This window comes from Denticeps clupeoides, chromosome 7, assembly GCF_900700375.1.
Source record: "Denticeps clupeoides chromosome 7, fDenClu1.1, whole genome shotgun sequence".
NCBI classification, from domain to species: Eukaryota; Metazoa; Chordata; class Actinopteri; order Clupeiformes; family Denticipitidae; genus Denticeps; species Denticeps clupeoides.
In genome coordinates this window covers 11295813-11307794 of record NC_041713.1, presented here as the reverse complement: position 1 = coordinate 11307794, position 11982 = coordinate 11295813, and the positions used below count along the sequence as shown (strand labels likewise).

General features: G+C 45.9%; 1 protein-coding gene across 2 annotated transcripts; it reads left to right on the top strand.

Annotated features, from left to right (window-relative positions):
- Nucleotides 1-618: 618 nt before the first annotated feature.
- On the top strand, nucleotides 619-10620 carry ubald2 (UBA-like domain containing 2). 2 transcript variants are annotated; one of them, XM_028986537.1, is made up of 3 exons: nucleotides 619-861; nucleotides 4208-4264; nucleotides 8411-10620. In XM_028986537.1, the coding sequence occupies exons 1-3, from the start codon at nucleotides 856-858 to the stop codon at nucleotides 8771-8773; spliced, it is 426 nt and encodes a 141-aa protein (XP_028842370.1). In that variant the 5' UTR covers nucleotides 619-855; the 3' UTR covers nucleotides 8774-10620. The 2 variants fall into 2 exon arrangements, with proteins under 2 accessions (XP_028842370.1, XP_028842369.1); XM_028986536.1 differs by having other exon boundaries at nucleotides 628-975.
- Nucleotides 10621-11982: the final 1362 nt, after the last annotated feature.

Here is an 11982-nt window from a genome sequence, read left to right as displayed (position 1 = left end):
TTGTAAGTCGCTTTGGATAAAAGCGTCTGCCAAGTAAAGTAAAATGAGTCTTAAAATGACAAAGATGAACGCCATACCATGCTGTAGTATCACCCAGTAGCACCTGAAGAGGGATTAGGCTGGAAACATAATCCATTTAACCTTCTGGTTTCATCACTACAATTAGATTCTGATATTATCACATAATATCAAACAAATACCAAGATAATCAAGACCGTCTGAAAATGAACCTTCCAGTTCATGATTTATGAGCGGATTCATAAATCGATTTTTTTTTTTTTTAGTTTTTACGTAATGGCGGCAAAAAAAAAATACACGCAATGTGTTAAAGGAAATAATACCCTAACATGAATAGAGATTTAACACGCCACTTCATGGTATAAATAGTAAATTCACAAAAGTGCCCGAATCGACCAATCGCTACTCGAGATTCCGAAACCTGCCGTCGGCCCTGGCCAATGGGAGCCGCGCATTTGACTCACGGGCATCCAATCGACCTCGAGGTGTAGACAACAACGACGTCACTCCAGCCGTTTGCCAATTTGTACGATGGCCAATAGGGTAGCCGTTTGTACCGTCTCGCTTGCCGGGGTGTCCAATCAATTGTTGAGTTTGGCTTTGTTGTTGGTGATGACACGAAAAATATTTGTTGTTACTGGAAGGCGAGAGCAGCGAGTGGAAGGGAGGGCCCGTGGCTAACAGACTGACCCCGAGAATCGCCGGATAAAAAACCCACCAAGCAAACAAATATAGCGAAACGCGGTCGCCCTTAAAAAAAAAAACAACAACAACAACAAACAGAACAACAACAACGAGAAAACTTTGTCGGAAAACGTGGCGGCGCGAGGAGCGGCGATGTCGGTAAATATGGACGAGCTGAGGCATCAAGTCATGATCAACCAGTTCGTTTTGACCGCTGGCTGCGCCGCCGACCAAGCCAAGCAGCTTCTTCAGGCGGCGCACTGGCAGTTCGAGGTAGGTCGGCACACTGACACGTTTCGCTGTTGTCGCGGGTGGCTGGGACCGGACGAGCGTGGCCGTGTGGCGGGTCGGCTAGCTTAGCGTCGCCCCTCGTCCGGAAGACGCGGGGTGCTCGCGGGGTGTTCGCCGCTCGCGTCGCGGACAATCGTCAAAACGCGCGCTTTAAAAGTCCCAGGCCGGGTTTCGACCGGCCCGTCTGCGTTCCGTCGCTTCGCCCCCCCCCCCACCACCGCGTGTCGATAAAGAGAAGCGAATTTATTATTATTATTATTATTATTATTATTTCTTCTATTCTGCACGGGAAAAAAAAAACGTCACGTATGCACGGAGGCGGCTGGATACGCACAAGCAGCCCAATACACACACTCCCGTGTTTTCCTGTCCCCGTGGGATTTTATTTTTTTTTTAAAGTCATTTGATGCCACCACGTCGTCGTTATTCATAAGTAATGTCACGCGTGAGTGTTTTTAACCCCGCCCTCCCCTCTTTTTTTTAAACGGAAACGTATTGTTGCCTCTGATCCGGAGGTTTATTGCAGCTTTTGTTGTTTGGGTAGGTGTGTGTGTGTGTGTGTGTGTTTGAGTCCCTGTTGCGACACCGCGGCCGTTTCTAGTTTACATTCCCAGGATACGACTGCTGACAGTGAGGGCCACCACTTCCTCCCCACGTTGGCAGGGTGCAGCAAGCACTTCAGCACCCGGGCTGACTGGTGGGGGCGGATTTTGTTTTTAACAATCACCCATGCACAAGACACTACGATCCGTCGTCGTACAAGAAGCCACGGTGCCACGCCGTGCACATCCAATTCCGAGCGCTTTTTTTTTCTCCGCAAGGTTTCACGCTTTTGCTGAGCAGGCATTTGTGGCATGCACGGCGTACAGCGTGTGCGAACCAGGTGACATTCGTAACCTGCCGTATCCTCCGCGACCCTTTAGCGGGACGGCCGTTTATATTTAGACAGACTTGAATTAGCCTAAAGGCATTAGCATGCTTTAATCTACGTGGCCCTCTTAGGGTTCGGCGTTTCGGACAGAGCTCTGGGTGGACGGTCCTCGTCTGAAGGTGTTCGTCGGCCTCGTGAAATATGATCGATTACGAGGTTAAGAGCAGAGATGCTGCAGGCATGGCAGCAGTGGACAGACAGACAGACACACACACACACACACACACACAGATCCAGGGAGGCTCCAGATGGCTTCTTCTGCACACCTCGCCTTAATGCCCAATCTGCCGTTGAAACCGTAACTTGACCAGGTGGTGTGTCAAGACGGGGGATTGGGTGACGGTGTCCCACCCCCTCGGCCGGGGATTAGTGTCCGAGCGATGTGGGACGTGGGGGTGCGCAGCTGTTTTCTGCAGAACAGGTGAAGCCGTCACCGCATGCCTGGCCGTACCCCCAGCAGGCCGGCCCGCTTGTGCACTTCCAGCGGCTTTTCAGTGCACTTTGTAACGCTTTAATAAGCACAACTTCTCTGAAGTGTGTGTGTGTGTGTGTGTCTGTGAGTGGGACTGCTGATCATAGGTTCGTCTCGATAAACGCCCAGAAGTCTCCAGAGGCAGGTTCTGTTAGCCTCTCGGTCAAATTTTCATCTTGCACATTGGCGTTACCCTTTACACGGACCTACCGTCAAATCTAGCTTTTATTACTTACAACCAACGAGAAGAAGCGTATGTGTAACCCTTAAACTTGTGTGTGTGTGTGTGTGCCATTAGTAAGCTGTTTGTTGGTAGTGAACAAAAATGACATTAAAGTAATATGCCTTGGATCTGGGTTCATGCTGAGAATCTGTTCATTATTTGATAAAAGCTGATCGGAACAATGCGTTGAATATCAAGAAATTGTGTGTGTGTGTGAGTGGGTGTTTTCTCCCCTGCACCATGCTTCTTTTTCATGTGGTTGAACCACTGCAGGAAAATATTGCAGAACAGATCTTGCACGCAGTAAAGATTGTGTGTGCGTAAAAGAAAAAAAAAAATAACGTAACCCCTAAATCTCCTGGACGCGCGTGTCTCGCTCATTCAGTTATTGGTGTTGCGCCCTTGCCCGTGAACTCGGGCGTGATCCTGAGACCGGAATGGCGGTTTGAAGTTCGGTGTGTGTGTGCCGACATGTGATCCTGTGCAGGAAATGCTGATGTGGTTGGCACGGTTACTCCCATTTACTTGTGATGTTTAAGTTTCGATTGGAGTGTGTAAGAGTCGTAAGCAGGAAGGAGCTCCGAGTTGGGGCCGAACTCGCCGCGGTGTTTCGGAGACAATAGCAGAGAGACTGGTTGGGGGGGGGGGGTGTATTGACATGAGCGGCACGTCAGACAGCCCACATTCCAGCACTAACGTTGCTGCTGTTAAACAAGGCGAGCACATGGGATGGGGGATGGGTGTGTGTGTGTGTGTGTGTGTGTGTGTGTGAGAGACAGAAAGAGGAACACATTCGCAGCTCGGTATGCGGCACGGTCCGGGCATTCTCCGCGGCGTTGGGGGAATCTCGCGTCGTTCCAACCCCAACATCGGCTTTTAACGGCTTCCACCCCGTAAGGGAAACCGCTTCTGTTCTCTAGGTTCTGCTGTGGCGGATCCTGACGCCGAGCCAGACCCTGCGTCCCACCCCCCCCCCCCGTCCCGTCCCGTCCGGTTTTGTTTTATAGAGCTGCCTGATTCACTCTGCAGTCGGATTATGTTTTTACAACGTTTCCGCTGAGGGCTCTGTGTCACAAATACCAAAATCCCCAGACAAATGACCGGAAGACTTTTTATTATTACTTTTAATTTTATTACAGCCTTTTAAAAATCTATATTGTCTATGACATATAATTATGTATATGTGTGTGTATGTAATTATATAGCCTGTAGTTGAGCTACCATGGTGGTTCTTAATCTGTCTTTGTTTTAACTGCCTATGTTATGTGTGAGTATTTTTGTGCGTGTGTATGTGAGCAGCATCCATTTCCTTCAGTCATCCAGCTTTTCTTTCCAGGCCCTGTTTTAGCTCACCCTCTGTGGGATAATGGCTTTAAGCCGCGCGTCATGTGATCTGCTTGTGCCGACTGACCCAAAGAGTGACTGAGAGCAGAGGGACGGGAGAGGAGGGGAGGGGAGGGAGGGATCTTCCTCTCTCAGCCGGAGAGGAGGCTGGATTCTGTTTTAGAATCTCACACTCTGCTCACACAAACACACACACTGCCTCTGTGTTCACACACACCCTCTCTTCTCTGTGTTTCTCTTTCAGACGGCCCTTAGCTCCTTCTTTCAGGAAACCAACATCCCCAGCCACCATCACCAGATGGTAAGTGTGTGGTGTGTGTTTGATGTGGATGCATGACATCCTGTCCAAGCATTCAGTGAGCTAATGTCTCACACACACACACACGTTTACATTTACAGCATTTACCAGACGCCCTTATCCAGAGCGACTTACAATCAGTAGTTACAGGGACAGTCCCCCCCTTGGAGCAACTTAAGGTTAAGTGTCTTGCTCAGGGACACAATGGTAGTAAGTGGGATTTAACCTGGGTCTTCTGGTTCATGGGCGAGTGTGTTACCCATTAGGCTACTACCACACACACACACACACACACACACACACACACACACACACACACACCCCAACAATCCAAAACATAAAACTATTGAAATAAACACACTTCATATGTGAACATCCACGTGTACACACACACACACACACACAGCTGTTGAATGTGTACCTTTGTAGAAACACACACAACCGTGCTCTGTTTACACTTTACACACAACCGCCTGTCACCTAAATATTCTGCTCTACTGCCCTTCGCGTGACCTGCAAATCTGAATTTAAGATTTAATTAAAATCATTAAGAGATTATTAGCATTTTGTTACTCTGGTGGTAGGATCAGGTTAAGGGTCAGAAAAGTCATGTTTCATATGTATAATAATAGAAGTCACCCTAGGTTCTTGCAGTGTGTGTGTGTGTGTGTGTGTGACATATAAAAAAATACCTCTTTTATTACTGAGGTTATGTTTTGTGGTAGTACTAGGTTTAACTTTTACGGCATTTATCAGACGCCCTTATCCAGAGCGACTTGCAATCAGCAGTTACGGGGACAGTCCCCCTGGAGACACTCAGGGTTAAGTGTCTTGCCTACGGGTTCCACCCTTCAGGTATAGAGTCTGAAATTCTGGTTACATAGAGCTAGTAAAATGTGTGTGTGTGTGTGTGTGTGTGTGTGTGTGTGTGTGTGTGTGTGTGTGTGTGTGTGTGTGTGTGTGTGTGTGTGTGTGTGTGTGTGAGAGAGAGAGAGAGAGAGAGAGAGAGTTAAAAAGAGGTTTTTGAAAGAAAGACCCCAGCAGTGAAGCCTGTGCTCCCTCGGGTGTGGGGGGGTACAGCGGGAACATACTTGGCTGTGTGCTGTTTGGTCCTGGTTGGACTCTGTTTAATTCATGACACACTGCAGGCTGCTCAGGAAGATGCAGCTGTTCCCAATGTGAGTGTAAGAGTGCGAGTGTGTGTGTGTGTGTGTGTGCACTGCAGTGTTTGAAATGGCTGTCATGAAAAAAGGCTTACGCAATGCACTCATCTTAAAAAAAAAAAAAAAAAAACCTTCTTCTGTTGCCCATCCCATGCGCTTGTGGTGACGTGTCTCTCTGTGTGTGAGTGAGAGAGACGGGAAAAGAGAGAGAGATATATAATCTGAGTCTGCACATCTGTCTCTGTGCTGATCTGCCCTTTATCTGATATATTAAGAATTCCGTCCCCGTCCCCTTCCTGCGGCGTATGTGTTCACGCGCTGACCTGGGAGGAAGAGACACACAGAATGGCGGCAGCACGGTTTGTTTTTATTTTGGGTGCAGCCATTGCATCATACCACCAGAGGCCCTTTGTGTGAGTGTGTTTATGTGGGGAGAGGGGCGGGGCTGGGGATTGCGGGGCAGCGCTTGGTTGGTTGGCTGTGTCTGTGTGTGAGTGAGGAGGGGGCTGCTTCAGATTGTCAGGCGTCAGCTGCGGCCGGTGTACTGTTTCTCGCACACAGGTTCAGTTTGGTCAACAATCTCGCAATATTCAGTTGGTTTCTTAAAAAAAATTGCAAGGTGACCTATAAACCATAAAACTCTTTACATAGCAAAAAAACTATACTTAAAATGCACATATACACAAATATTCTAGTAATAATGATATTTATCCATATAACACATAATATATTTTTACCAAATACAATACATCCTGTTTGCATTAGTAAATAGTTTTTAGTACCTAAATGGTTTTATTATTAGTGTAGTGTAAAAATTAGTGTTATTTGTATCGAGTTTAATGCTGACATCAGGTATATATAACAACAGTATATTGAGCTATGTTAATTTGCCTTTACTTTCTATACAATCCTCCTAGTACTCCATAGGTTGTTCTGTATTGTCACGGTAACTAATATTTACATAATTTACAATATAAAGTTCTTCTGGACAGGTGCTCAAGCTGAGAGTGAAATAATCGGGTGTTACGTAAGGGTCTCGGGTTTTCGAATGATTTAGTCCAACCATCTCCCCAACGCACTGCACATCTGAGCCGCTCTGTATGTTCCCCTCAGGTTCTGTAGGGTCCGTATTGCGATATACCGTCTGAGCAGGTCTGGTCAAGTCGTTGTTGTCACAGATCCAAGACCTGGTTTTACTCTTCCTCACCGCATCTCAGCGTTGTTCTGAGGTAGCAAGAAGCTGGCTGTGGATTTGTGTCAGTGGGATATGCGGTTCGTCAAATTCCAGTTTTTGGCTGTCTGGGTCTGTAGGGCCCTATAATTTCCGCAATGGAGAAAATGCAGAAATCAATCTAGTTTCACAGAAACAAACACATTTGAGTTCCTACATTCCTGGCAGTTTCATTACATGAATGAAACCAAGAATCATTTTATCATTTATTTTCCAAAAAAAAAGTGCTTCCCCTTATGGTGCCACTGTTAAATGAAACAAGCAAATAAAACCATGTATCAGCCATGACGTGCTCGAGTTTGTCATCATCGTGGTGTGTTGGGGGTGGGTGGATCTGTGTGTGAAGGTGGGTGGTAGTAGCCTAGTGGGTAACACACTCGCCTATGAACCAGAAGACCCGGGTTCAAATCCCACTTACTACCATTGTGTCCCTGAGCAAGACACTTAACCCTAAGTTGCTCCAGGGTCCCTGTAGTTACTGTCCCTGTAACTACTGATTGTAAGTTGCTCTGGATAAGGGCGTCTGGTAAATGCTGTAAATGTAAATGTAAGGTGCTTGATTTTTGGGATGCAGTTCAAACATCATTGTTAGTGTCTTTGTGCTTGTGGGTTGTGTGCAAAGTTGATATGATTTGCCCTGGCATATCCGGCCTGGAGTGAATGGTATTAATAAAAGTTTAATGCTCTTCCAGAGGGAAGGCGGTGATGCTACCGCTTTCCTGTGATGCTCCAGCAGAGCTGCACATTGTGCTCCTAATGGCCTTGCACCATAAGATTTTTTTAAGGAGACGAACACTCGATAAAACACCAAAACACAAAAAGTGAATTGGTGCATCATCCACTATTTGCACTACTCAACCCAAGCGAACTGTCACACAGACGCGTTATAATATTGGGGCAGCAGTTTGAATATGGGTTGCCGGTCCGAATCCCACACACTGCTCCCCGGGCACCTTTCATGGCTGCCCACTGCTCACTAAGCAGAGGACACATTTTGTTTTGCCACCGTGTGCTGTGTTTCGTAGTGACAATCACTTCACTTTCTTTATAAATTCTAAACATGGAGCTGAACCCTGGTACTTCGTACCGTCCCACTTAGGCACCTGCCGTAGGTTCAGGTCTCTTGGCTCCAGCAGTCGCCTGTGCAACAGGCCCAGGGGTGAAGTGAGGTGAGGCCGGTTGCTTTCTCCCCACAGACCGTCACCTGGACAACCCCCCCACACAACCCCCCACACACACAAGTGGATGTGAGTCACAAGAAGGCTTTTGCGGCATTTGTTTGTCAGAATCATGAGTGTGTAACAATTTCACCAAACTCAGCACAGTAGATTTGCTGGGAAATACAAAATGGAACATCACTTTGTCTTATTTGTGTTTTTAAAAAATGCACACATAAAGTGCATGTGGGTGTGGTTGTCCCCTGGCAGGTATTTTGTCCAGTTGTTAATATACTAATAGTATACTAATATACTATATTGTAATAAATTAATATAGTAAGTATGGATATGACACTAGAGAAAGGTCAAGAATGGTGCAGAAATGCCTGATGATTCAAAGTACACATCCAGATTTCAGTTTTGTTTTGTTTTGTTTTTAAAAAGGAGCATCATTGTGGATGAACTGGTGAGATGTTGTCTTCCATCCTGGTTTCCTGTTGGTTATCAGGGTCTTAAGTCTTTCTATGGACCCATGGGGACATTTTGCAGATGTGACTCTCAGTGACACAGATCTAATTTTTGGCCTGTTCTTTCCTAGATGTGCACTCCCCGGAACACTCCTGCCACCCCACCCAACTTCCCAGATGCCATCACAATGTTTTCTAAGCTGCGCGCGTCTGAATGCGGCTCCAGCGCCACGTCTGCAGGGGGCGGTCCTGCTCCCGTCTCCATGGCCTGCTCTCCTCCGGCCACGCCCGGCTTCTTCTGGGCCTCGTCTCCACCCAGCCACCAGCCGGCCTGGCTGCCCCCGTCGTCTCCCACGGGCCTTCACCACACACACCCGCACTCTCATGCACACCACCACCTCCACCTGCACCAGCCCACCACGTGGCCACCGGTGTCCCAGCCTGGAAGCACCCAGCAGACGGCTGTCATGTCAGCTCTACACGGCCAGAGATGAGACTGCGCCCCACCCTGTTGGGTTCAGGGTGTGGGAATGGGGGTGGGTTGGTGACGTCATGTGAACTGGGAGGAAGGGTGGGGGTGGTTTTGCTCAATAAGGAGTTAGAGACAAGGTACTGTTTCTTTTCTTTATTTTTTCTAAAATATGATGAACTTTTTAAATTTTTTTGGACACCTATTTTTCCCTGATATTTTTGTCCATCCATATTTGTCACCTTATTCAAATTCTGGGACAAACCACTATAGAAAGCAAAACTGCAGAACTTATTTAATAGAAATGAAATTAGGGGTGGAGCTATACCTTGGCTATGGTGCATTTTGCCCCCAACATCAACATGCCACCAGCTAACCAGCCATGGACACAGGAGCCACGAAAACGCGAGATCTGCCGTTCCAGCTGTTCTCCATCTTATCTCTCAAGGTTCTGTAGCACCGCCATGGCAACCGAGCCCTCGCAATAAAAAACATTTACACACACAAACTCTGTTGAGACTGGAACACATGATTTTTTTTTTTTTAAATAATGCCCTTAACCTCTGTTAAGTCATGGGTGATGGAGGCACCTATAAATGTTATATTTTAATAAAAATGAGTATCACAGCAGCTGACACTGTACTGATATCAGAAGTGAAACACTCCATTGCTCAGGGGAGAGAACTTTTTGTGGAAGCTGTAATGGTTACGGTGCTGAACTGTAAGGAACGCACAAAGGGTGTAAATGTGATGGACTGAGATCTTCAGACAGAAGGAAAAGCGACCCGAGCTGAACTTCTTAACTACAATGTCAACAGCAAAGAATTGATCACCCCCCCACCCACCCCAAGAAAAAGAAATAAAAGTTTTCTTGTTTTCTGTTAAATATAACTTATTTTAATTTGTGAAGCTAACGTCTTGTTAGTGTTTATATTGAGATTTTTAAAAAAAGGAATGATGAAGTAATTTTGATACGGAAAGAGAACAAAAACAGGAGCCCAAAGTTGTATGGGTGGGGTTGAAGTGTAGGGGAATCCATGGAAAAGAGGGTCTTCTCACACCCAGCAGTTTTTCCTCTGACCCAGGGAAATGAGGGACATTCAGATACATCCAAATAAACAAAACCTGATGAACACACACACACACACACACACACACACTCACTTCTTAAGTTGTATACATGCACACCCTGCAGGTTCTAATGACTTAAAGGATCACAGGATGTCCTCTGGTGAACTTTTTTTTTTTTTTTTATCTATGACTCTAAATATGATTCAGAAAGAAAGAAAGACAGGAAGTGTGAACATTTCATGTTTCCATAGTAGAATGAGTTCTAAGATCCATGAATAAGATCATGTAAAGAAAAAAAAAAAGTCACATTCAAGACACAATCAGCGCCACAGTCGGTGTACTTTTTCGTTGTGTTTGGTTTGGCGGGACAGATATCCAGTATTTTGTATCCCTATGGGCCGATTGGTCAGCACCCCTCCTTCAGTGTTTCTGGTGTTTGGGGAGTTTCAACAGACTCCACTAAATTATTTCATCATTTGGGGGCGGAGTCAGCTCATGTGACAATAATGTTGGGACTGGGCCTAATTTGGCAAGAGAAAGGTGAACATTGTGCTCTGTGCCCCCAAAGTAAAACTGGTAAGACCTTGGATATCTGGAGGCCTGGAACTGATGTCATTTCCTGCTTTTAAGGAGAAAACTCTTGTGGTGAGATCAGTTCTTGCAGAAACTGGTCTGATTTGTTTTTCATTTGATGTTTTGGAGGAGGACAATAACATGGTATGATTGATCTGCGACCGTTTCTGAAGTCATTGTGTTTTTATCAAGATGAAATAAAATATGTAATGACTTACGACAATGTCACATGTCTTTTAAGGTTTTCATTAATGTGCTCTTTTCACACGAAAATAAGCTTGGATATTTTAATGTACACCTAAGAAATGGACAACACCACTAACTGTGCATAAAGAACCAGTTTTATGGTTTTCATGTTCAAAACCTGGCAGATGTTAGTATTGCTTTATGACAACGAGGTCCATGCTCCTCTCAAAATGCAGATTTGGTAGTAATACCAAATCCCCCATGTGAGAGTGTGTGTGTGTGTGTGTGTATAGGGTAAATCCTGACTCTATAGCTCTGTTTTATACAGTGCATTCGGAAAGTATTCACAGTGCATCATTTTTTCCACATTTTGTTATGTTACAGCCATATTCCAAAATTAATTAAATTCATTTGTTTCCTCTACACACAACACCCCATAATGGTGTGAGGGTTTGGCAAATTCATAAAAAATTAAAGAACCGAGAAAGCACATGTACAAAAATGCCATGAAGCTGAAAATTGAGTTCAGGTGCTTCCTGTTTCCCCTGATTATCCTTGAGATGTTACTGCAGCTTAATTGGAGTCCATCTGTGGAAAAGAACTCTTGTTGGACATGATTTGGAAAGACACACATCTGTATAGGGTGGTAGTAGCCTAGTGGGTAACACACTCGCCTATGAACCAGAAGACCAAGGTTCAAATCCCGCTTACTACCATTGTGTCCCTGAGCAAGACACTTAACCCTAAAAATTGCTCCAGGGGGACTGTCCCCTGTAACTACTGATTGTAAGTCGCTCTGGATAAGGGCGTCTGATAAATGCCATAAATGTAAATGTCTATATAAGGTCGCACAGTGGACAGTTCATGTCAGAGCACAAACCAAGCTTGAAGTCAAAGGAATTGTCTGTAGACCTCCGAGACAGGATTGTCTTGAGGCACAAACCATCTGTGGGAAAGTTATAGAAAAGATTCGTTAGTGGCCTCCATCATCAAGTGGGAGAAGTTCAAAACCACCAGGATTCTTCCTATAGCTGGCTGGCCAATTAAACTGAGCGATCAGCGGAAAAGGATGGAAGATGGAAGACACTCCTTAGTAAAAGGAACATGGCAGCCCTACTGTAGTTTGCAAAAGGCACCCGAAGGACTCTCAGACCACGGTCTGATGAGGCAAAGATTGCACTCTTTGGTGTGAATGACAGGCGTCGTGTTTGGAGGAAACCAGGCACCGCTCATCACCAGGCCAGTACCATCCCTAGAGTGAAGCATGGTGGTGGCAGCATCATGCTGTGGGGATGTTTTTCTGCTGCAGGAGCTGGGAGACTAGTCAGGATAGAGGGAAATTTGACTGCAGCAATGTATAGTCATCGTGGATGAAAGCCTGCTCCAGAACGCTCTTGAACTCAG

Coding starts and splice junctions, on each gene's coding strand:
- ubald2 (XM_028986536.1), top strand. CDS start 856: ATGTCGGTAAATATGGACGAGCTGAGGCATCAAGTCATGATCAACCAG. Junction 976..4,207: donor CGGCGCACTGGCAGTTCGAG/GTAGGTCGGCAC, acceptor TTTCTCTTTCAG/ACGGCCCTTAGCTCCTTCTT. Junction 4,265..8,410: donor CCAGCCACCATCACCAGATG/GTAAGTGTGTGG, acceptor GTTCTTTCCTAG/ATGTGCACTCCCCGGAACAC.